At 45.1% G+C, this 21,993-nt stretch overlaps 1 protein-coding gene across 2 annotated transcripts; it reads right to left on the bottom strand.

Annotated features, from left to right (window-relative positions):
• Positions 1-1,832: 1,832 nt before the first annotated feature.
• On the bottom strand, positions 1,833-21,151 carry LOC131260272 (neprilysin-2-like). Of its 2 annotated transcripts, none has more exons than XM_058261951.1 (7): positions 20,404-21,151; positions 6,350-6,480; positions 4,842-4,982; positions 4,459-4,704; positions 4,182-4,396; positions 3,128-4,097; positions 1,833-3,032 (listed from the first exon to the last, which is right to left on the bottom strand). In XM_058261951.1, exons 1-7 carry the CDS (start codon positions 20,433-20,435, stop codon positions 2,443-2,445), a joined length of 2,325 nt encoding a protein of 774 aa, XP_058117934.1. In that variant the 5' UTR covers positions 20,436-21,151; the 3' UTR covers positions 1,833-2,442. The 2 variants fall into 2 exon arrangements, with proteins under 2 accessions (XP_058117934.1, XP_058117933.1); XM_058261950.1 differs by lacking the exon at positions 20,404-21,151 and adding an exon at positions 7,457-7,548.
• Between the last annotated feature and the right edge of the window lie 842 nt (positions 21,152-21,993).

Genomic DNA, 21,993 nt, shown 5'->3' with positions numbered 1-21,993 from the left:
TAACTTTTTACTCATAGTTTTTGTTCTACTGTGCAAATGGGAATGGTTGTTGAAAATCACTCTCAGATTAACTATAACTACCGGAAATTCAAATTAACTATAGTTATAGTACGTAGTTACGTCAAAGTAGAATTCATACACCGTTACACCAACATACACACAAATTAATTGCGGTCGGAAATTATGAAAGCGTCTGATGTTAATTTAGAACTGATAATTTTTTCTAAATTGGTTTGACTTAAAAAACTCGTTCTTCCAAATGATTGACGGTCTACGAATATAATCACTGCACAAAGACCTTCCCGACTAATCGAAGGCGTTCGTTAATTTCAGAAGTTTCTTTTGAAATTTGTTACACACGGCAGATAACGAGATTAATAACATCAATTATTATAGAGAAAAATCTTTCGGCTCAATTCAGGCTACATACTTGATCTGTAAAGCGGTGCTGGACATTTGGAGTTTGTTGTTTCGCTGTTCTCCAAATATTGAGATAAGTGTTGACACCTTCCGAACACGATCGACACAGTAGTCACCACTTCCGCGTGTCAACCGAAACTGACCAACCGCTTCTCACAACCGATCAGCACAACTTCTACTCGCTGATCGGTTTTGATGGACCGAGTCAACAACATTTTTTCGTAACTGGTTTAGGCTAGAGGTAAACGCACACTGATACAGCGATCGTTTTCGTCTAGATCCGAAAAACCCTGAACTTACAATTTGCAAACAGAACCTTGAGTTTCACTGCATGAGTCACTTCACGAGAGTCAGAACGAAGTATCTATACTATTGAACTTTTTGAGTGATCTTGAATTTTGTGCCGCTCGGTGCATCAACTCATATTCGTCGATCGTTAAGGTTCTATTGTGATTTTTTTTGTTTGTGTTTTTAAATGTCGCATGCATGTTTAGTGGATCGATAAATAGGAAAAACATGCTTGAGAATATTTTATATCAATTGTAACGCAAACAGACATAATTTGTTATACGTGTAATAGGGTTATCACACTCGTCACTAATGGCGAAATGGCGAAGTCACTGGACTGTGGACCTTGGTGAAATGAGCTTGTTTACGGACTTTCTTTCACTCGGACGTTGCTCTCGTTTGATAGTTCAGTGACTTTACCATGTCACTACTGATGACCAGCTTGATGAGGCTGTAATGAATCACAACTTTTCCTAGGAGCCTACTTGGATCTTAACTCTCGGAATCAACGGAGTCTGATATTACATATTGCGATAATAACTCCGCAATTGAAACAAATTTCGAACAACCTGCGGTAATTTCAAAATGTATCACTTTGAACTTGGGAGCTCAACTTTTAGCTTTGCTCATTGTCTTTACCCATTAAGAAGAATTTACGGTTACAGGTGACGAAGTTTTCTTCGTCAAAATACATTCAAAATTATGGCATTTCCAAATGCGGAACACACTGGAGGTCCATGATCGTAAACCAAAAGATATCCAACAAAGCTACCAACATACCGATGATCGCTTAAATTCAGCACTCAAAAGGGCATGGTCCCAAAGCCATGAGCCATGTTTAGTGTTAAGATAAAAGAATAGCCTGGCGAATGTTTCGTACAAAATGTACAAAATGAATACGTTATGGCGAGCGTTTTTGAACGATTTCGGATGGAGCTTTGCGGTATCGCAAAGGCACTCAGCGTTTTGTATGCCCAGCTCACCCGCAAGATTAGAGATTGCTTCAGAAGACACAGGACTCATTGATGTGTAGTTCTCCTCGTGTATAGTGTTTATATTTTATACCTTTTCCTACATCGGTAGGATGAAAACAGTTTTGTTGTTAAAATGAAAGAATCCAATGATTATCCCCGCAAGGGCTTATAAAATGTTTATATATGTGTGTATTTATAACTACTTACAATTAACGAAGAGAACAAAATTAAGGACACGACCGCCTACGACTTTTCGCCTTTCAATGAAAGCCTACATTACAGCAGTTTCCTAGTTCCCTGCTTCTAACACAAAAAGCTTGTTCATAACAATAACGAAAAAAACCTTGCTGTTCCCGTTAGTTTCGTTTAAAAACAGGGTAAGAAAAAAGTTGCGCAAATGTGTAAACATCTCCTTTCGTTTTGTCGAATGCAAACGTACGCTTTTTCCTGGGTTTAGGAAAACCCTAAACACTATGAAAGATACTGCTCCGTCTCACTCTATAAAAACAAAAAATCGAAACAAAACCGCTTAAAACAGTTTCTTTTTCATCCCTCTTAAAAAAACATGTATCACCCCTGAAGAATTGGGATGTAGTACCCTGCGTAAAATGTATCCGATGTTTTCAATAAATTAAATATCGAAAGGAACCCGGTAGGGGTTTCCGGGCTTGTTGTTCGCTCTGTTTGCTAACGGCTGCTGCACCTTGGAACCGGTGGCGGTTTTCACAGGAGAACCGTTTTGTGCACATTCCATCCAACTCTACCACACCTCACACTTGTGCACCGGGTTCATCGGGGAGCCGACCGGGCAATTGAAATCCTTGGCGAACTCCTCCATGTTGCTCATCGGACCGAGCACTCGGAACTGGCCAGGCGAATGTACGCCAGTGGTGATGCGCATCTTCATCGTTTCCGGGCGGTACACGGAACACCAGGTTTGCGCTGCCGATAGCCAGAATAGTTGCTCCGGGCTAAGGTCTAACCCGGGTAGGCGCGCTTCCGGTCCATTCTTGTCGGCCCACTGACGGTACGCATAGTACGCTTCCTTTATGCCACCGTTGTCGGCAATATTCTCACCCTGCGTGTTGATACCGTTCAGGTTCAGCTTCACGTTCGGCTCGGTGAAGTTACCGTACTGCTCGATGATGCATCGGGCCTTCTCCAGGTACGCCTTCTTAGTATCCGCCTGCCACCAATCGACGAGGTTACCGTTCTTGTCAAACTGTCTACCCTGGTCGTCGAAGCCGTGTGTGATCTCGTGTCCGATCACGAATCCGATCGCACCGTAGTTCAAGTACTTCGGACGATCATACGAGAAGAACTGACCCTGGAGAATACCGGCCGGGAACTCTACAATGCGAAAACATGAAAAATAAAACTATTAATATTATTCGTTCACTCCAAACGCTACCCTTAGCATACGGATTTCGTTTTCCTTGACTTACGGATGCTGTTTTCGATCGAAGAGTAGAAAGCATTGACAATGGCTGGTCTGGAATGGGTGATCCAGTCAGTCTTGTTGACCGGCAAGCGCAGCTTCTTAAATGCCTTTGTCGTGCCGAATTTGTTCATATAGAGAATGGTGTTAAGGTAGGTGCTGTTTCGCTGGAACTCGAGATTCTTGTAGTAATCAGCGATCTTGCCATCGTCCATGAGCTCATCCGGGTAACCAATGTGGGTAGCCATGGTAGAAACCTTCTCCAGCGCCGATACGCGCGTTACCTCATCCATCCAGTCGACCTTCTTGAGGATGCCCACAAACACACTTTTGATGTCGTTCACCATATCGAGGGCGGCACGCTTCGAATCCTCCCGGAAGTACTTGCGGATGTACAACGCACCGACCGAAATTGGAAGACTGCCGGCTGTGATCTCTACACACTCCTTCCACCGTGGTTCCTGCTCTTGCTTTCCACTGATTGCCGTGCTGTACTGCAACTGTCGTTTGCGTAGCTTTTCCGTGAGGAAGAAGGACGAGAACCCGCTAATGCGCCACATCACGTAGTTGGCCATCACCCGCTTGGGGGTATTCTGGAGCAGTGGACCAAGCTTCTCCATGAACGTCGGAACGCTAACAATGATAACTTCGTTCTCGTCAATCACGATACCGGTGTCTTTCAGTATTTCATTGAAGTATTCGACCCAGTCGGTGTAGGGATAACGCTGCTGGAACTCCTTGACCGTCATGGGGTTGTAAAGGGCGGTAGCGTTGCGTCGCTTCTCATTCGGTAGCGAAATGTTGGCCAGCGCCATCTCGAAGTTCAGGGAATCGAGCAGCTCTCGCTTAGCACGTGCCTCATCTGCACCCAGCAGTACGGCCATATCGACCATGTACTCGTAGTAGGCGGATACGATAGGATTTTCCATACCCTTTACTAAATACTCGCGGCTAATACCCAACGACGCTTGATCGGTCTGTGAAAACAAGAAAATTTTTCAATTAACTATCGGACACATCAGATTTGTAACTTACTTTAATATTAATTTTTTGTCACTTACATCAATGATACGACGAGTTGAGTTCTTCAGGTCGCTGCCGATCGAGAAATCAAAGAAGTAATCCGTACTATATCCGTTGTTGCGGAAATCTTTAACAGATTTCACCCACGACCAGGACGAATCCAGGTCCCAGCTATCTCCCTTGAGGACCGGCCATCCACCGAGAGTATCCAGAATGGACAGCAGGGGTTCAATGCCTTTCTCCTCGATACGAGCTGCAAAGAAAAAAGATTAAATTTTACTGTAAGCGTCAAAACACCCTTGCACATTAACATACTTTTGTTCATGCACAGCTTGTACAAGTTCTTGGCAAGCTTGAACGGTGTAGCTTCCGTCTCGGATATCTCATCGCTAACTAGCGATCGCAGTTGCTGCTGTAAACGATCGCCAATGACGGAGAACGTGTTCACCGACACCTTCTCGTCCGGGATGATCGTTTCTTTCAGGAACCGACCGCAGGCGTAGTTGTAGAAATCATCGCACGGTTCTACCTCCGGGTCCATCTGCTCCAGGGCCTTCGAAGCTGCAGAAATAGCCAGTAAGCATTGGAAAGATTAGCTTTTTATTTCCAATGAAATATCGAGTGTTATATTTAAATAAATATTTAGTTGAACTACTTTGTTCGTTGTTTGCATTGCTGGCATTGCGCAGAGTACTAACCCGAATGGATACACCCAGGGGTGAGGCAAACGTTCTCGGCGTTCTTGTCCGAAACTCCATTGTAGGCGTTGGGATGCTGCGACAGAGCCTTACCACGCCTGCCACTAGTAAGGGGCTGGGCTGGAGATGGACTACTTTCACCTGCGATGGAATTAAATGAAGAAAAGAAAATGTTATTCAGCACGCAAATACAATCATCGGGTTTCATGGGATCGGAGTTGTTTGTACAACAATTTATATGCCCTTTTCGGCGGAAGTGCTAACGAGTTGTTCCTCATGAGCCGTTCACTTAGCATTTCCCCAGGGAGGCAGTGTGTCAACGGCCCGAACAATGTTTCCCCAAACAACGTAGGATCGTTAAGAGCAACGTGCAGACCGATCACGTACCGCCTGTCGGCAGAGAGTAAGTAAACGGAGTAGGATTTGCGAATGGAACGATTAACCTCAAAACCTAAATTTACCGGTTTCCGAGGACTACGTTCTCCGCCCCGTAGTGGATTGTTCCGGTATTGCTGACATATTGGGATGGGTTGTTTACTGGTTTCTTGTGTACCTTGCCTTTGTAACAATCTTTTGATTTGCAAAGGTTCTGAATCATACGTGAAGGAAAATTATTCAGAGTCATAAATTTAAGCAAACAAAGCTTTAAGAAATTTCACTCAGTTTTAGGTGCCTTAATGAGTTGGCTGGACACTGGTTAATGGCCATTTCTAGACAGTTATCGTTTTAAAATGAGTTCGTCCAAGATACAGTAGAACAGGATTTATCTAGGATTTTCGAGTCCGGGAGGTTCGAGGATAATAAAATTCACATCCGTTATACAATAGTGCTAGAAATCAGTAGTGGAGGAAAAACTACTCAAAACTATGTTTTTTCCCAACATTTGTAAATTAATAATTTTATATTTGGTTTCTAAAATGTTGGAATTTGTTAATTAAGGTTATTCAGATTTAAAGTTGCTCTAAAAACAGTTTTATCGATCTAGAATTCGTTTAATAAGTTGAACGCGATTCTAATAATCGACGTCGTAGTGTAGGGACAAAGCGGCCTATTGATCGTTGTCTAGCATAATCCTAGCCGTATATTTGTTCAATGCATAGCGTTATGACATCTTGTAAATAACCATTGTGTTTCTATTGATTGTTCCATCTCCCTGTAGGATCACAATCTCCTATTTTGAACAGTCTAGGACTACTACAATACAAATAGATTTCATCGATAAGTAAATTATACTGTATCCTGTAATTATTTCATACAAAATACCGCTCCCAATTCTTTGATTTTAAATTTTTTTAACTAAACGTATGGGTGCTTACATCTCAACTCCATTATATTTGCATCCCTGCTTAAAGATAAGCATCGAACCAAAGTAATCAAATCAATTACTTGTTTAAGTGCAGTTTATTATTTCAAAAATTTGTAGAACGTGCATGAAGAGTATGAGGTTCTATTGGAAACGGTGTATTAAAAACTAAAAATACGTAATTTCATGCGTGATGTTTACTCACCCTGTATTCTGTCCGTCAAGACGACCGTGAGCAGCGATATGATTAACGCCACTACGGCTACTCCGCACACGACGCTGATAAGCGTAAGAACCTTTTCTAGCGCGGTTCGGCGACGCCACCAGCTGGGATTTCTGTGGAAGAGAGGAGATAACACACATTAGTGGAACTCAAAATCGGAAAACATTAAAATAAAAAAAAAAATAAAAAAAAGCAAAAGATTACACCAATTATAGCAATCAATGACGCTGTGCTTATGTCAGCTAGTAAAAACCATTTTTAGACCGGCAACAGGATGGAAGCTGATGAGGTGTGGAGTGTACAGTGCAGGCGATCTGCCAGCACAATTAGATCAGTCGGTAATTATGATACACTTTGCTGACCTCTGGACTACAAGGTCTAGCAGTGGCCGGGAATGGCAAAGCAACTGCCGGGTGCTGACGGTGCCTAACGCTCACCGTTGTTTGCTTCAGTTTACTGTTTTCACCGCTTTGGTGGGAGAGAGAGTGAAAGTTTCGTGGTCAGAGCCAAACACGTTTTTACTTTTTGTCAGCTAGTGAAACTGTTAGCACCACGAGGTCAAGAATTATATTTAAATAAAACAATTTTAAACCCACGCACGAACGGTCAGCATTTTTGAAGGTAAAAATACAAAAAAATGTCAGTACACGGGGGAGGAATTTGTGGGGTTTTTAATTGGAATCCATATTTCAGCATTATTTTCGAGCGGAAAAACATATTTGGCCGAGTACGTCTCTGACGGCAGTGACCACTTGCGTTGGTGCTTTTTTTTGGTATTTTCCTCATCGCAGCAGCGAAGGGTAAAAGTGTGTATGTTGGTATTATTTGTTTGACAACCGGAAAAGTAAACACGCCCATGCGGCTACCAGGATCCAGCCAGTCTGCCAACACAGTTGAACGATCGTCGCTGATCATTCAAGACCGCCGGCGGATTCTTCGCCACGAAGATTACGATATGTATAGCCGCCGGTCACCTGTTTCGTGGTCAAGTTTTATTATAGAGTATTATAGCATCAGACACACGTACGTCGTCATGCTGGAACAGACGCTTAGCCTAATAGTTTATGGGTGTTTTGACTGTCAACTTACTTATTGCTGCTGAACCGTTCGTAGACGATCGGGACATCGTCTTGGTCGAAAATAGAGTTGCGCGCACGGCGCAGTTCGTCAATGACCATCATACGCATCTGGTGCGCACGTAGAGCGATCGCCGAACGCCGGAAGCGTGGGCCACTAGTGTCGGTTATCACGAATATCGGTAGCTACGCTATTCCTAACCAAGCGTCAAAAGTTTTCTACTTTGAATTGCATGCATGAATGGAATGGTAAAATGAGGTACAATTTTGAAATGTTTCAACGGGTCACCCGAAACTCTTTTTCACTGATGTTTAAGGGTATAATTAGTTAAATTCATTTAATCCAACCATCTCATTAATTTCCAAACGACAACTTACACACAAGTGGACAGACCCACTGCAGTGGGGTAATGCAAAGTGTATATCCAAACGTTACAAATTACCATATGGCGAGGGTATCTCCATCTCAAGAACAGGTTTTTGCATTAATCGGGTAGAATTGTGGTGGAAATAAAATTCAAGAAACTCCACCACCGCAGTATAACGGTTCGGAAGACGCACAAAAACCGCGCATAAAGGAAGTGGTTGACCCCAAAAAGATCCAAATGATTGCCAGCGTTAACAAATCTCTGATTCGGTTTCTGTTAACCCTTAAAGGCACAAGATTGTATTTTAAACCATACTTCATTCTAGCGCTCCTAGTTAATTTTGTATATTTATATTGAAAAAAGAGCACATCGATTGTTTTGAAAGAAATATAGTAACTTAATAGACTGTAATTGCAAGAAATATTTGCTCAAAAGCTGAAAAAACTAGTACTATTTACCACTTTAAATTTCTTTCATATTCTTATTTCGGGATATTTGCGGGTTAAAACAGTGTTTCAAGGAATTAAATCCCCAGATTTTAGGGTTTTGAATCAGGTATGTTTTGCTTTGTAATATTGTGTCCAACCAACTTGATTGTCCAAAGACCAACTTGATCAAAAGGTTGCTTAGGCAATAAGCCCAACGGTTTTAAGTGAAATAAAACTATTACTTTATAAAACATCCCGTGCTGTATGAATATCGTACGAGTTAATATTGTAAAAAATATTGTTCGAAAATTTTTGAAATAAAGATTGGCTAGGGTCATTAAAAAAATGATATTGCGTTACGACAAATTGCACTAAATACAACATGTCGGAGTTTTCCAATTCATATTGTATTCTTAAATCTCAACTGTTTCATCAAATAGATTGTAGACTCGCGAATTTTAACATTGCGCGCCTTAAAGGGTTAATGACCTGCATCGATATTCTCAGTCGATGTTTCTTGATTCTACTGTCGCCGCTTGATTGCATCCCGAATTTCGGCTCCCCATGGGGGCCGATGGAGAAGGGTGCTAGGTAAGGGTGGGTAGTGACCTGAGGGTTTTGAATTCCCTCCCCGGTTGATAGATGGTAATGATTGCCGGGGCAAAAATGGGAAAGTATTTGTTATTATGTGGCACACAGCGCACCAACCCGAGCCACGCATGGGACTCGATCATTAATGACAGCTCCAAAATGGCCGTCATCGCTGTGGCCGCTCGTAAAAACCGATCGGCACAAAACCGTTACCTGGCCGCCGGGGACCGGTCGCTCGCAGGAAACTGTCAACTTGTGGCCAAGCGATGTGGCAGGAGTCCAACATGCTTGGGTTTGACTGCACTCGCCGGGAGGATGTTATTAGCCATTTCCCCCCCATCCCCCACCATCCTTTGGACGCGACTATTCCTTATGTGCCATTTTTTGTAATGACCACGGCCTGACTCGTTCCCTTCAACGGTCATGTGTCTCTGAGGCGAACGAACGTCATGCCGAACGGGGTGCTTACATGAAGGAAATCAGCAAATAACTACACCGATCGGCCAAGTGTTATTAGGTGGCTGTGCCACCAGGAAGCTGTTTGCGGGCTTGTTTGCCATAGAAACAAATCGTTTCATGTGACCGGGTAAACAAACCTGAGCCGATGTGTCATAACATGTGACGAACGCTCGACAACCTCCGCCGAAAGGGGAACAAAACTGCTGGTTTAGAAGCCGCGTGTTAGACTTTATGCACGGTTGCGTATTGCGCTACCGAGTTCGTCGCATGTGCACTCGTTCAAGTGGATGGCACAGGAATTCGAAACGTTTGCATCTCACAGCGGCTTTGATTTCATACTACGGTGCGGCGAAGGCAAACTCCATTCCAGTGAACAGCCCTTCGCTTCTTATTATGACACAATACTGTCATATATTCACGTTATTTAGTGAGTAAAATGTCACAGAGCGAATGGCTATTTGTATAGCGATGTTCCTACCAATTTTACCTACAATTTTCTATCCGCAGAAACCTTTAATTTCCAATGAGATCAACACCGTAAACATGCTTGAATCGCCAAAAGTTCAAAAGCCACTATTAAAAATAATTTGGTTGTGTAACCGAATCACCGATGGACCCGGTGGTCATTTGCTTCATGCTGTACTCCACTCGGGCCACCGTCCAGCCGTGAAATTGCCATTTAGTGTGCCATGTAGAGCATGCCCTCCGCCGTTCAAATAGAGTGGTTTGTCCGATTGCTCATTTATTGTGCAGAGGGGAAAACGGACCATTTAATAATTTTCACACAAGTACCCACCCCCTTCCTTTCTACTTCCACTTCACACGCGAGACAAAGAAAATCCCCCGCCGGGGAACGGGTAGGAAAATCCACAATCGTTGCCCAGCCAAAGGCGATTGTTCGTATCCAAATTGAACGGCTATGGCTCGGACAGCTCGGTCCTTCCATGGGACGCCCCACCGTACAGCAATCAAACGGACACGTCAGCTGTCCCGGACGTTCATATCTCGGTCGGCTAGTTCCGCAAAGCAGGTTACGCAACGGCTTCACACATTTCCTGCGGCAAACCTTCGCTCGTTGTTTACTTTACTCTTCCGATCGTGTTGTTGGCTTTTGAACCGGTTACGGCAACATAGTCAGCGAGGTATGCGCGAGCCGTGGTAGTAGACCACCTTAACCTATCCTGGACCATCGATCGACTGATCCGGGGAGAATGATGAGGAGGTAAATAGGAAGGAGGAAGCCATGGAGAGAGAAAGAGATCTTGGCGAAAATCGATTTCCATAGAAATGCCAGCGACGATTACGATTCCCTCCCCATTTTTCAAACGTCCCTACTAGGAACGCATGTAACAGCTGGCGAGGGTTAGACCTTTAGGCGGGGTCAGGTAACGCCATCTTTGGTGATCGTTTCTCGCATAACACAATGAAACAGGGAGAAAAAAAAAACACAAATCTTTCCACCATTACCTGTTCGAAAGGTGGCATGTTTTGTTTTGGCTAGCAACCGATGGTGAGAGGAGGAGGTCAGGCTTTTATCATCGGGTTTGAGATTGGAAATATTTAGCTTCGTGATCTGTAAGTCAACAAATAAAAAACAACCCTCCCAGATTCACTCTTCTTGGGACAAAATAAACAACGTTCGAAATCTATTCTTGAAGGGTCATTTCGTCCACGCCTCTATATAGATGGTTTTTCCCGATTCCAGAAATATCTTCACCAAACTATAATGGCTATCCTATCGCCATGACATGATGGGGATTCTAATTCCGGTAAAGGGCAAAGATACCCGGCACAACTGTGTAGAGATTTTCCCTAAACTCCTACGCTCCGTATCGAAGGACACCCCAATAGCGTGCGTCCTTTTACGATTATTGATGAAAATTGCACCAACTCGCGGCTTATTGTCCCTCAGTCGACTTCTTGTGAGATGCAGCGTGACGCCCACCAGGGCCATCGGCGTTCGTTCGCTTTGCATCACCGTAAAACCGTCGCATCGATCTCGGCTGTAATGGTGGAGATTTATTATCGTTCATAATGTGGTTCACTAATTGAAACCGCTTCGTTCCGCACACCGCGGGGCCCAACCACTGCACGGGGACGCTTTCTCGAGTGACTTTTTCGTCGCGCACATTTTGCATTTGCTGGCAAGAGAGCTTACGCCGTTGCGGTTTGCACAACACATTGTACGTGCGCGCTGTTCTGCACGTCATCGCAGGTCTGTTGAAGTCGAGCGGGCATTTCAATGCGAAACCGTCACGGGTTACTTCTTGGTCAAGGGCCGCCTTGCAGCCATCGCCGGGCGGTTGGTCACACCGTATGGCTCGTGCGGAGGTCACGAGCGGAGGTTATCTGTGCCAATTTGTACCGTTTGACAGTCCGGGCGCGTACTACTGCGCGCCAGCGGGGGCTTTGGTCACAGTTACCGAGCCCAACGAGCTCGACAACGGCCTCGACTGACCTTCGGTGATTGAGTAAATCATTAGTACATCAAACCACCACCACAGCACACGGGGTTCACTTTCCACTAGTTACAGGGGCAAACGAGTCAGGTCGGCAAGCGACATAAATCGATCAGTTTGCAATGCAAACAACGTACACACAGTCGGTCTCTCGGTGTCAACTCGGACACGGACGCGTTGACCCCGTCCGTACTAACGAGGATGTTCGCGGGTCGCAGAAGTAAATTGAAGAATTCTCACGCAAATACACTGGGCACGGGCGTGCCAAACAATTTATCTTAGAACACAGCCAACAAGAAAACTGTCTTTTTTTTCAATTCTCGGCGCAATTCCAGCAACGACTACTCAGTGGCGCATCAGATTTCACACTGTAACATCCGTAAGTTGTACGAGATGGGCTCCGAACGCTGGCGGCGCACATTCGACAGGCTCTCAGATAAGAATTTGTATCGCGCGCACTTGTGCCCGTGCAAGCAAACTCCACACCGTGCCCAACTCCAACTCCCACCATTGCCGCACTTGACCGCCATCTTCTTTTGGATTGCTCTCGACCGGCGGACGTCACACGGTGGCGTCAGAAATAATCAGACGATTTCTAGAGGGAACTCGCCGGTGAGCGTTGCTGTTGTGTGCGATAGTAGTACACTGCACACTCGCCTTGAACTTGATGTGCATCCGAGGGCAATGCCGCGCATATGTGCGTCCAAGGAAACGGTTACTACTAAAGGCTTTACACCGACCGGCTCGGAACCTCCGAGTTAGAAACTAGTTAGCGTCGGCCCATTGCGGTTAGCGTTATAGCTACGATGTTACAACAACTGTTTTGCTAAACCAACGCTCCATCCCGTTGGTCCAGGCTGGATAACATACAAATTGTTTCTCCAGTCAGTTGATAGGCTTCGAAAGCGCGTGGATTATATTTTCTTATCTCCACCTACCAATCTCTGCAGCGGTGCCGGTGCATCGACTCCACTTCCACGTGAGCCCTAGGCCAAGGTGCAACCAGATACTTAAGAGGACCTTGGGCGAAACGAAACGTCAATCAAACCGGAAGGATGGGTACATCAATTAATTTGCATGCAATGAAGCAACCATACATAGGAAACTCGAGGTGACTACGGTATGACGGTGTCACGACGAATATCCTTTGGCAAATGAGGTAATCGAGGAACTCTGCAAAGGTCAAGTATCGACACATGAACCTCAAACTGGTGACGCTCGTGGTGCTAGCTAGCTAGACAGCACCCACCCTTGACGGTGTCATAGGATTGGTTAAACGGAGTTTAAAAATATTCTTGCAAAAAAAATATTGAAAAGACACGTGATAAGCAGACAGCAACGTATTACCTCATTCGGGGATAATCTCATTTTCTGTGCGTGTACGTCTTACGACGCCACGCCGACCTACGTCAGCGCCCAGGGTAGACATGCCTTGACACTCGGGGTTTTTTTCTCTCTCGATTTTGTGTCGTTACCATAATTGTCATCAGAAACAATTTCTTGGCAAGCCCCCGTGTCTTTAGGCGATTTTTCCGTACAATAACAGCAGGTACAACAATGCAAGCAAGCACCCACCGCGGGTTTCGATTCCCAACTGACCCCATTTACTGGAGGTCAAGTTGGGTGCGAAAACTTACGCTTAATTATTGCATTTTAACTAGAGAGTAATTCGCAAGCCTAGTACTTCTGTTACCTGCGAGAAACGATCGTGCGATAAAAATGACAGACAATTATTGTGCTCATCTTTCCCATAGCAATGAGTTCTTGAATTAAATGCATCGATAATAATTTATAAATTGTCTTTCCCTTGTCGCCTAATGATTTGAATCCGAAGGCTTGCGATTCATTCCTGATGAAGTAAAAATGCAAATATGAAGGATCAAAAACTGTCTATATGTCAACTGCGCAAACAATAAACAATAGGCAAACGGTTCACGACACGTTAATTCATTCCCTTTGGTACACCGTCTGCATCGAACATTGTGCAGCGGTTTATTATGCATTCCAGGGAGGACGTTTCCACGCTCCGTCCACCATCATTTGGTGGACCTGATGTGGAAGGGCGCGCCGCCGGGTTAACTTGTTGTAATTCAAGAACCCATCGCGTGAACACTCGCACCCGATATCCTCGCCGTTGTTGGTCGGCTCGTGCCGTGCCGCCAGAGTGTGTCAAGGAGTGGTCACCTGGAGGTTTAATGGTATTTTTGTTTTGTTTCACCTTTTTCATCTTTCAACGGACTTCTTGCCCGTACCGACAAAGTTGACGCTACTAATCCGCTTCGGGGTTTTTGCCATAACGTCGCGTGCCGTCTACTCCTTCCAAAAACAAAAAAAAAGGATGTATTCCCCACCGGTCCCCGGTGTTCCACAAAGGGGACCCACAACTTTTGGGCCAGACTTCTCAGCAACTAGCACAGTATTCCGGATGGAATCGACCACTCGAGGATGTTGATGGTTAGTTCCGGCAGTTCTTGCCATTTTCTCCCGTAGTGCCATCCCAATAACGATTGCTGTTATGAGCGAGCGTCATGCGAGCGGTCCATTTGGGAAACCTCCCTAGTGCCGAGGCGTGTTGCAATTTACAGCGCACCGGAATGCAACCGCCGAAAAGTGGACCTTGTCACGAAGTGGCTCACGCTGTTCACTGGGGGAGTTGTTCAGTAGCGCCATGATAATGTTAGGTAGCTTTAGATTTTCCGAGAGGCAACCAAATTTAGCGCTCGAGAACATAAAGAGCTGAACAAAATAGGTAGTTCCTAATGTTACTGCGTGTTTCAAAGTCCGCACCAAGGAAGTGTTGCCTGCCTCGCTCTGCACAGCACTGGGTGTGTAACGTACACATTGTAGTAGTTTGTGAGGATTGGCAAGTAACTGCCACTCCTGCCGACAAGTAAGACATCACCGGTCCTCCCTTGCATTTTTCGTTTTAAGAATGAAACGAAGCATTAATCGATAGCTGATACCTGGTTTGCCTCAAACAAACAAAGAGAGCAGGTTCTTTTCGTCGGTAAATAAAAATGTATTTTCATTAATCGTTGGGATCGCAAATTTCTAGGTTTACGTGCAACTGAACCAACTCGTCTATCGCTCGCTTGTTGGAACTGTACTGTATGCGAATGTGACCATTTCTCATGACTTTAAACCATCTCACATCTCGGCTGCGACAATATTTGCCGGAGTCACAACACTTTCACAAGGTGGAAAAAGGATGTGCTTTTACACACACACACACACACACACAGCAAACGGGCGACATTTTTCTCCCACCGTCGAATCCGATAGATTAATCATTTCCTCAATCAATCATCGACGGTTCGGCTTGTGGTTCGCCCCGCAGGTCGAATGGTGATGTACCGGGAAGGTTCAAAAGAAAATAGGAGAAGGTATTCCGTTTCCGCCGTTTACTTGGCTTCGGGAGTGCGCTGAAGCGCCCATGCTTGCCACAGCGATCCTGGTGGTGCGATCGAGGTTGTTTGACTATTGGCGATTTGCTTCTCTAAATTTGCTCAGTCCACCCAATGGCTACTGTTTAGCCTGTTACCGTTCCGGTAGAGGAAACTTTTCGAAAATGGAACATCCAGAACACGCTCTGCTGCGTGGAAAACTCACGGCGAAACACTTCGACGTAATAGTTAAATTCAATATTTATTATTTCCGCCATCCATCATCGGCATAAGGGAATGGCTTAAAGTCGTGTATGGCGCAGGAGGCTGCCACCGGGTTCCGTTTCCGTCCGATCTATCTCCGTGCCGCCCCCACAAACACACACCGTTTGCTTTCTTTATCCATGTTGATAAGATAAAAGATGTGCTTCAATCCGTGTGAAGCACCTTCCCCATATTTTCACCTGCTTGTCGTTCGTCTTAGCGATCGGTCCTTTGACCTTGGAGGAAAATTGGTTATCCGGCTTTTGGAAGGGACTTTCTGGTCCAGGCGCTCCGAGTTGAGTCAAAGTTGTCTCGGTGCCTGAATTCCGCAACTCATCGCGTAATAGCAGAAGAGATTTTATGGCCATTCCGATTAGCGACTGTAATGGACGCCACGCTAATTAAAGTTCGCCATACCGACTGGCGACCAGCAGCCGCCACTCTCTGAGGCTGAAGACGATTATGGCGAAGTTACTGAATGGAGGAGAACGAAAAATTAAAAATACAAAAAAAGACGCACTCCCTAAAGAACCAGCGTGCTCATCAGCCACAAAGCCTTGATTCCATCGCGAACCTTGCAATACAACGAACCGCGCTGTGCGGCCGAAATTGATTGAACGTTTGCCTCATCATTGCGGCAGGTCTTTGGAAAAACCTTCCAACCCGCGAATAAATGATCTTTTTCGGTGATCATCGCCACGAGAGTGGTTTTGGTCGAAAGCGATTCTCCGGATTGACCTCCACGGTTATGGTCAGGTTATGGTTCGTAGGGGAACGGGGGGCAATATCTTCTCCTAGAGAAATACATTTGCGATACTCAGTTCAAATTACGAATCAAACATTCAAATTCCCATTTTCTTGAGTAACAAAGTTTTGTTTTACTTTTTTTTAGCATTTTCAAATTAGTTTCTCATATTTAATTTTTTTGTTTGAATTATATTTTATTTAAAAAAAACCACTTAGTTCAAACCATTTTTAAAGAGTGTTTTCATTGATATTTTGACAGCATACTGGATGGGTGGGATGAGACCTGGTTCAAACATTTTTTTTTAATTGAAGAAAAATGTGGTTTTAGCTTCTCATTCGTATATTAGAAGCTGTGTGTTAAGTGTATAGTATTTTAACCATTGAAAATCTATTGAAAACTTCGAGTTAGTAGCCCGACGCAGCGTATTGCCCCGTTCCCCTTTACATGCTGACCGCGAAACAGTCACATCGAAGTGGCTTTTGCGGTGTAACACTTCGGCCACTATTATGGCACGCGGAGAACGAAATGACAGCAAACTCATGATTTAATTTATGGTAATTATCAGCCACCGCGATATGGTCTTGTTTGTGTCGCTCAACGGTGCAGTAATAGATGAAGCAATGAAAAGAGAGAAGCAGATGCAATGCCATGCACCGACTGCAAGAAGTAGATCGCGGTTGTTACGTGATCGTCACGATCTCTGTGTGCACTTCCGCAAACGCTCCTGCGCGCCATGCGATGTCTTTGGAAACGGGGCAGCCGTTTACTTGTGCTGGTAAAGAAACGGCCAGAAAGATAGTGAGCCTACAACAGAGTGGTGTGCTGCAGTTCAACGGACGATAAACAAGACGCTGGCGAAAGGTGACAATGAACTGCGGGTCGTTCGAAATTCCGACGATTGTTTGTTGCCCCGACAGTGCGGGATGTTTTACCATCTCTTCCCAGCCAGCCAACAACCGCATCGATCGTCCCAAGTCCCGGTGTTTTCCCCGTCGGAAGAGGTGTGATCCCACCGCACGCCCACAATGCCAACGCAACGGGGAAAAACTCACCACGACTAGAGTCTTCCACCAGCCAACGATCGTACTTTGATGCGCAAGCTTGGAGCAGCCTTCAGCAAACCGTGTAATCGGTTGTTGGGAGGAATTTTTCACATGACCGCTGAACAGTTCGCACCGAACGGAAGTAGCTACCGGCGCTTATCGCGGTTGGATTGTGCAACGGAAGGAAGGTGTACGGGTGGCGGACTAGATAATGCTTCATTTGCAGTTACGGGCCTGATGCTTGAATCATTCGGCAAACGCCGTGGCAAACGCACCATCGCTAGGTAATGGTAGTTCACACTTTCTTCCTCGCGGCTTTGCTGCCATTGTTTGCGTAGACCATACCAAACAAATGCACATTCCTGGGCGGACGGGTGGCTTCGCTTTGTAGGGAGCATGAATCGTAGGTGTTTTCACGATTTTCCGGACGTTTGTGTAATGTTTGATGACGAATATTTCTGCTCGCTTCCGGACGCATTTTTGCTGCATCGGAAAGGGCAAAACGGAACCGAAAATCCGCTCCAAGCAGCGAACGAGCTATGGGAAACCGTAAATTAAGCTTGAAGCAGATTGCCTTAAGACGGTTTATTATAGGGTTCAGCGGGCATAAAGTATGTGGTAACTTACACAACAACCAACAGAAACACCCTTTAGCGTAGCATCACCATACTGTGAAGGTGGTGAATTTCCGTAAAAAGTAAATTATGGGTTGATTTAGAAATTAAATACATTAACTAACGTTCATTACAGATCGGTAAACTTGATTGAACAAATTTGGCTGCAACTGTACTCGAATGACAGACAACTGGTCTGCGGACTTCTAGCGAATCCTACTTTCCATAGGAAGCTTTCGAATGGCAGCATCCTCGAGGATGCGAGGCCACAGTTGTTGCTTCATCGGTGATCGGTTCGATTTCGACAGTACTCCAAACAGGTGTAAAATATTCCACAGAAACAGGTTTGCGGCATTTGAAGTTCGTCCCAACCTCGTCCTATACTGCCGTTAGCGGAACGTCGCCTGACCCCACAGCAAAATCTACGATCGCTTCTTCTCAGATCCTCCGTTTTCTCGACGGTTACGGGTTAGGAACCGGTCCGTAGCTATATTTGACCAATGGGATTTTTCTCCCAAAATGCAATCCTAAACTGCGAACACCCAATGGGAACCGGTTAGCATTCTGGCCTTTTTTCTGAAGTTTATAAAATCTCTTCGATCTGCACTCCGCCAGCATCATGGACTGATAGTGGGTTTCCCTTAACAGTCCCATCCAAACCAGTCAAGATGGTCAATGATACCGGTTATATGCCGGCTTTTTTATTTATCCAAAACACTCACCCAACCCATAGTTTCCACATGGATATGATAAAACGCAGAGGGGATCGTACAGTGTTGGGGATGCGCCCATGTTGGACTTGGCGAAGGAGGTCGAACCTTCGTGGAGCAAAACCTCGTAGTGGAATTGATCATCAAGTGTCTCAATAATTATATCAGCTCACCCGGAGAATGTCAAATGTCTTTGTTGTTGTTGTTGTTGAGCTCAACAACTTGTGATTTTTCTAGACAGAAAGCAAGACCGCGAGCAAATCAGTGCCAGAGGTGGACGGACGCTTGGAACCGGTTATGGATTTCCGATTGCCCTACAAGGCATTTACACCGGGATTTCTCAAGCGTACCGTTTAAAGGAGCTAATTACTTGACATCAACATCTCGCCATAATCAAACGCGGTAGACATCGGTCGCAAATATATTCTACCGGAGTGAATAATTGTGGCTTTGATTTATTAGGAATTTATTTGAAATGAAATACGGAGAATACGCCGACTCTGTATCCGATCATGCAGCACGGAATGACGAATGCCACTCACGTCCCATTGGAGATGCGCGGATAAACGATCTCGTACCTCCGAAAAAGGTTAAAAACCGGTTAATGACCGAGCAGTGACCATTGGTATTACAAAACAGCGGTCATGCGTACCAAAAACCATCTCCGAAATGACGTTACGTATGAAGTATGCAAACAAAAAAAGCTTTATCTATAATACTTGCGAACAAGTAATCTTATACTTTGTTATTACTACACAACAACACTGGTTATAATTTTCTCGAGCAAGGTACGACGTACAAGAATTGATCTGTTTTTAAACAAAATCCATGCGTTCGGATATATTTGTTCCTCAGTAAACATTTTAAAAACATTCAACTTGATTCGCATAAATTCGCTAAAACACTTAAAAATGATCCATCCATTTACTGGTAATTATTTCAAGATCTACATCGATATGTCTTGGATTGCTGCCGTCGTTTTCTATTTCATTACGCACCATAAAACATTTCTTCTGTTCATAAATGGCCAAACAAATCCGCTAGCCATCGACACAGTGGGGGCAATGGCTAGGGGGAAGTTTATAACTACAACAAACCACTTAACAATCCTGGAGATGTTGGCCCGTTGGGAGGAAAAATTGAACGGTACAATAAAGTCGTGTCAAAGCACACTAGCGCGGGGTTGGGTTTGCGGAAAATGGCAACCGACGGTTGGCCAGTGTAATACTCGCGTGCAGTGAAAGCCTTTCCCGCCGACCGTTTCGTAATAATCGTTTCGGGCATCGGCAAAATCGACGCTCGAAACCATCGGTCGAATTGATCGCTTTAAAGTGCGTTTTTATCATTCCACTCACATGCCATTGCCACTTCCGAAGGGTAGGTTAGGATGTGCGTGTACTTTTAGTTTTGCCTCTTTCATCTACTTTCCTTCAACTAACTCCTAGTTTACTTTCACTAACAAACTGCTCGAACAAACGATCGGAAGTTTCGGAACCCTGACGAAGGGGTTAGGCCGGCAAAGGGAGTGATTGTGTGTACCGTCCCTTCCGGGGAAGGTGCATCGCGTGGTGCTGCCGTGCACAGAATTATAATTCGCTTCGTTGCGTTTGAGGCACATGCATTTGCCAACAAACACACACACACACACACACACACACCCATACCCGCGGCCGGACGGGCCCACGGAAAGCCTTCCCGTTGACCGCTGACGGATGCCGTAGTCGTCGGGGTTGCCGAGTGACCGGTTTGCATTTGATTAGCATACTTTTGACGCCACCAAGCGATGGTTCATCGTACAACCATTTTTCACATGATCGATTACGAGTCGTCAGACAATATTAAAAGTACAATAAAGAGAAATTTGAATGGATGGATGGATGAAGGGATACATACTTGATCACCGTCTGCATCGTGTTGCTAGTCATTTGGAGCTCGAGGGGTTTTACTGTCCTCCGGAATAAGGTGTACGGTTGGTTACCACCCGGTCACGAATCGTCGCAGCACTTCACCGAATCAACTGGAACAGACCGACAGGAAACGCACCAGGACAGGTTGCTCCAAAAACCGTGTTCGATCAACGAACGATCGTCTTATAAACCTCTCTTCACTGTGTGTATGTGCGTGTGTCACCTTGGCTCGATAACGTCCCCACGGGAGGCTAACGAAATTTCTCCACCACAATGGCAGGATGTAGATGGCGACGAAGGACCGTGTGCACCACAACCACTTTCCTTTCGCGCTATGTGGGAGCTCCGTGGACAGGAGATACGACTACCGCCCGCTGGGCATTAGACGATCGTGACACCGAAGGGTTGCGAGGTCCCCGACACGGCACACACAAGCTGAGATAACGGTTTGGTGTCAATGTCTATGGTCTTGATACGGTGGTAGAAGTAGTTTTTTTTTTTTCTTTTAATTTTGACACACAAAAACTCGCACAAAACTAGCACCAAGCAGCCCTTCCTTGGCCACACGCACGTCAACGTTGGCCGTAGTAGCAGCGACGACAGGTAAGAGCACCAAACGCCAACGTCCACCGTTGTCGTCCTACGGTGTGGTCGATTGCACAACACGCCAAAGATGCCAAAGCTCGACCGCTCGCGTGGTCGGCTGCCAAAGAACTAAACAGTGCCACTACCAGTTTCCTGCATTTATAGCATCGGATGAAGTTCGCGCTACAACGCAACGGCACGCGCATTTATGGCGCTAAGGAAATGGGGAGTTTGTTTATTTCTGATGGGATTTCTCTCCAACTCTCAGCGTGCGGAGATGGAGTCAACGGGCGCTTGTCGGGCCTTTTGTGCCCGATGCTCTTTGATGCTCCCAGTGTACCGACTTACCAGCCCCCCATTTTGTTTCGCTTAAACTTTCTCTCTCTCTCTCTTTTGCTCTCCGGCTCTTCTTCGCTCAATGTTTCTCTTCAGAAGAACGGGTATCGCCATGGAGATCATTATGATCATATGATCATTATCGTAGTATCCTTTGGTATAAGCTCCATATTCCCCCGTCCGCCGTGCAAGAATCTCCAGATTATCCCCCGCAACTGCACATGCAAAGCTACTCACTTTTTGTTCACTTTAGAAATACCGGTTTTCCTACTGCGGGTCTGGACACCGGGAATGGATGATCCATCCTGCCATCATTTTGTTTCAACTCCATAGGGTACGAGACAACTCTTGATATTGCATATCACCTCGAAATAAAAGGTGTTCATATGTGAACCTTAAGACATGTTTTCAATTTCAAAAACGGCAGCGGCCCAACCGTAGATGAAAAACATTCTACCCTGATAAGTATTTAAAAGGATTTCTTTATCCTTCAATAGACATTTGAAAGGTAACATAAGCAAAACACATATAATTTTACTTTGTTTGTTTTACTCATATGTTCTGCTTCATGAAGATATCTTTTTTATTAAGCCGTTTCAGGTAACACATTTAACTTAAAACCTGTTTTGTGTATATTTTCCAAATTTCTCCTTCC

The sequence above is a fragment of the Anopheles coustani genome, chromosome 3 (genome assembly GCF_943734705.1).
Source record: "Anopheles coustani chromosome 3, idAnoCousDA_361_x.2, whole genome shotgun sequence".
Lineage (NCBI taxonomy): Eukaryota > Metazoa > Arthropoda > Insecta > Diptera > Culicidae > Anopheles > Anopheles coustani.
Note: the sequence above shows the minus strand (reverse complement) of the source record. Positions and strands in the feature narration are given on the sequence as shown.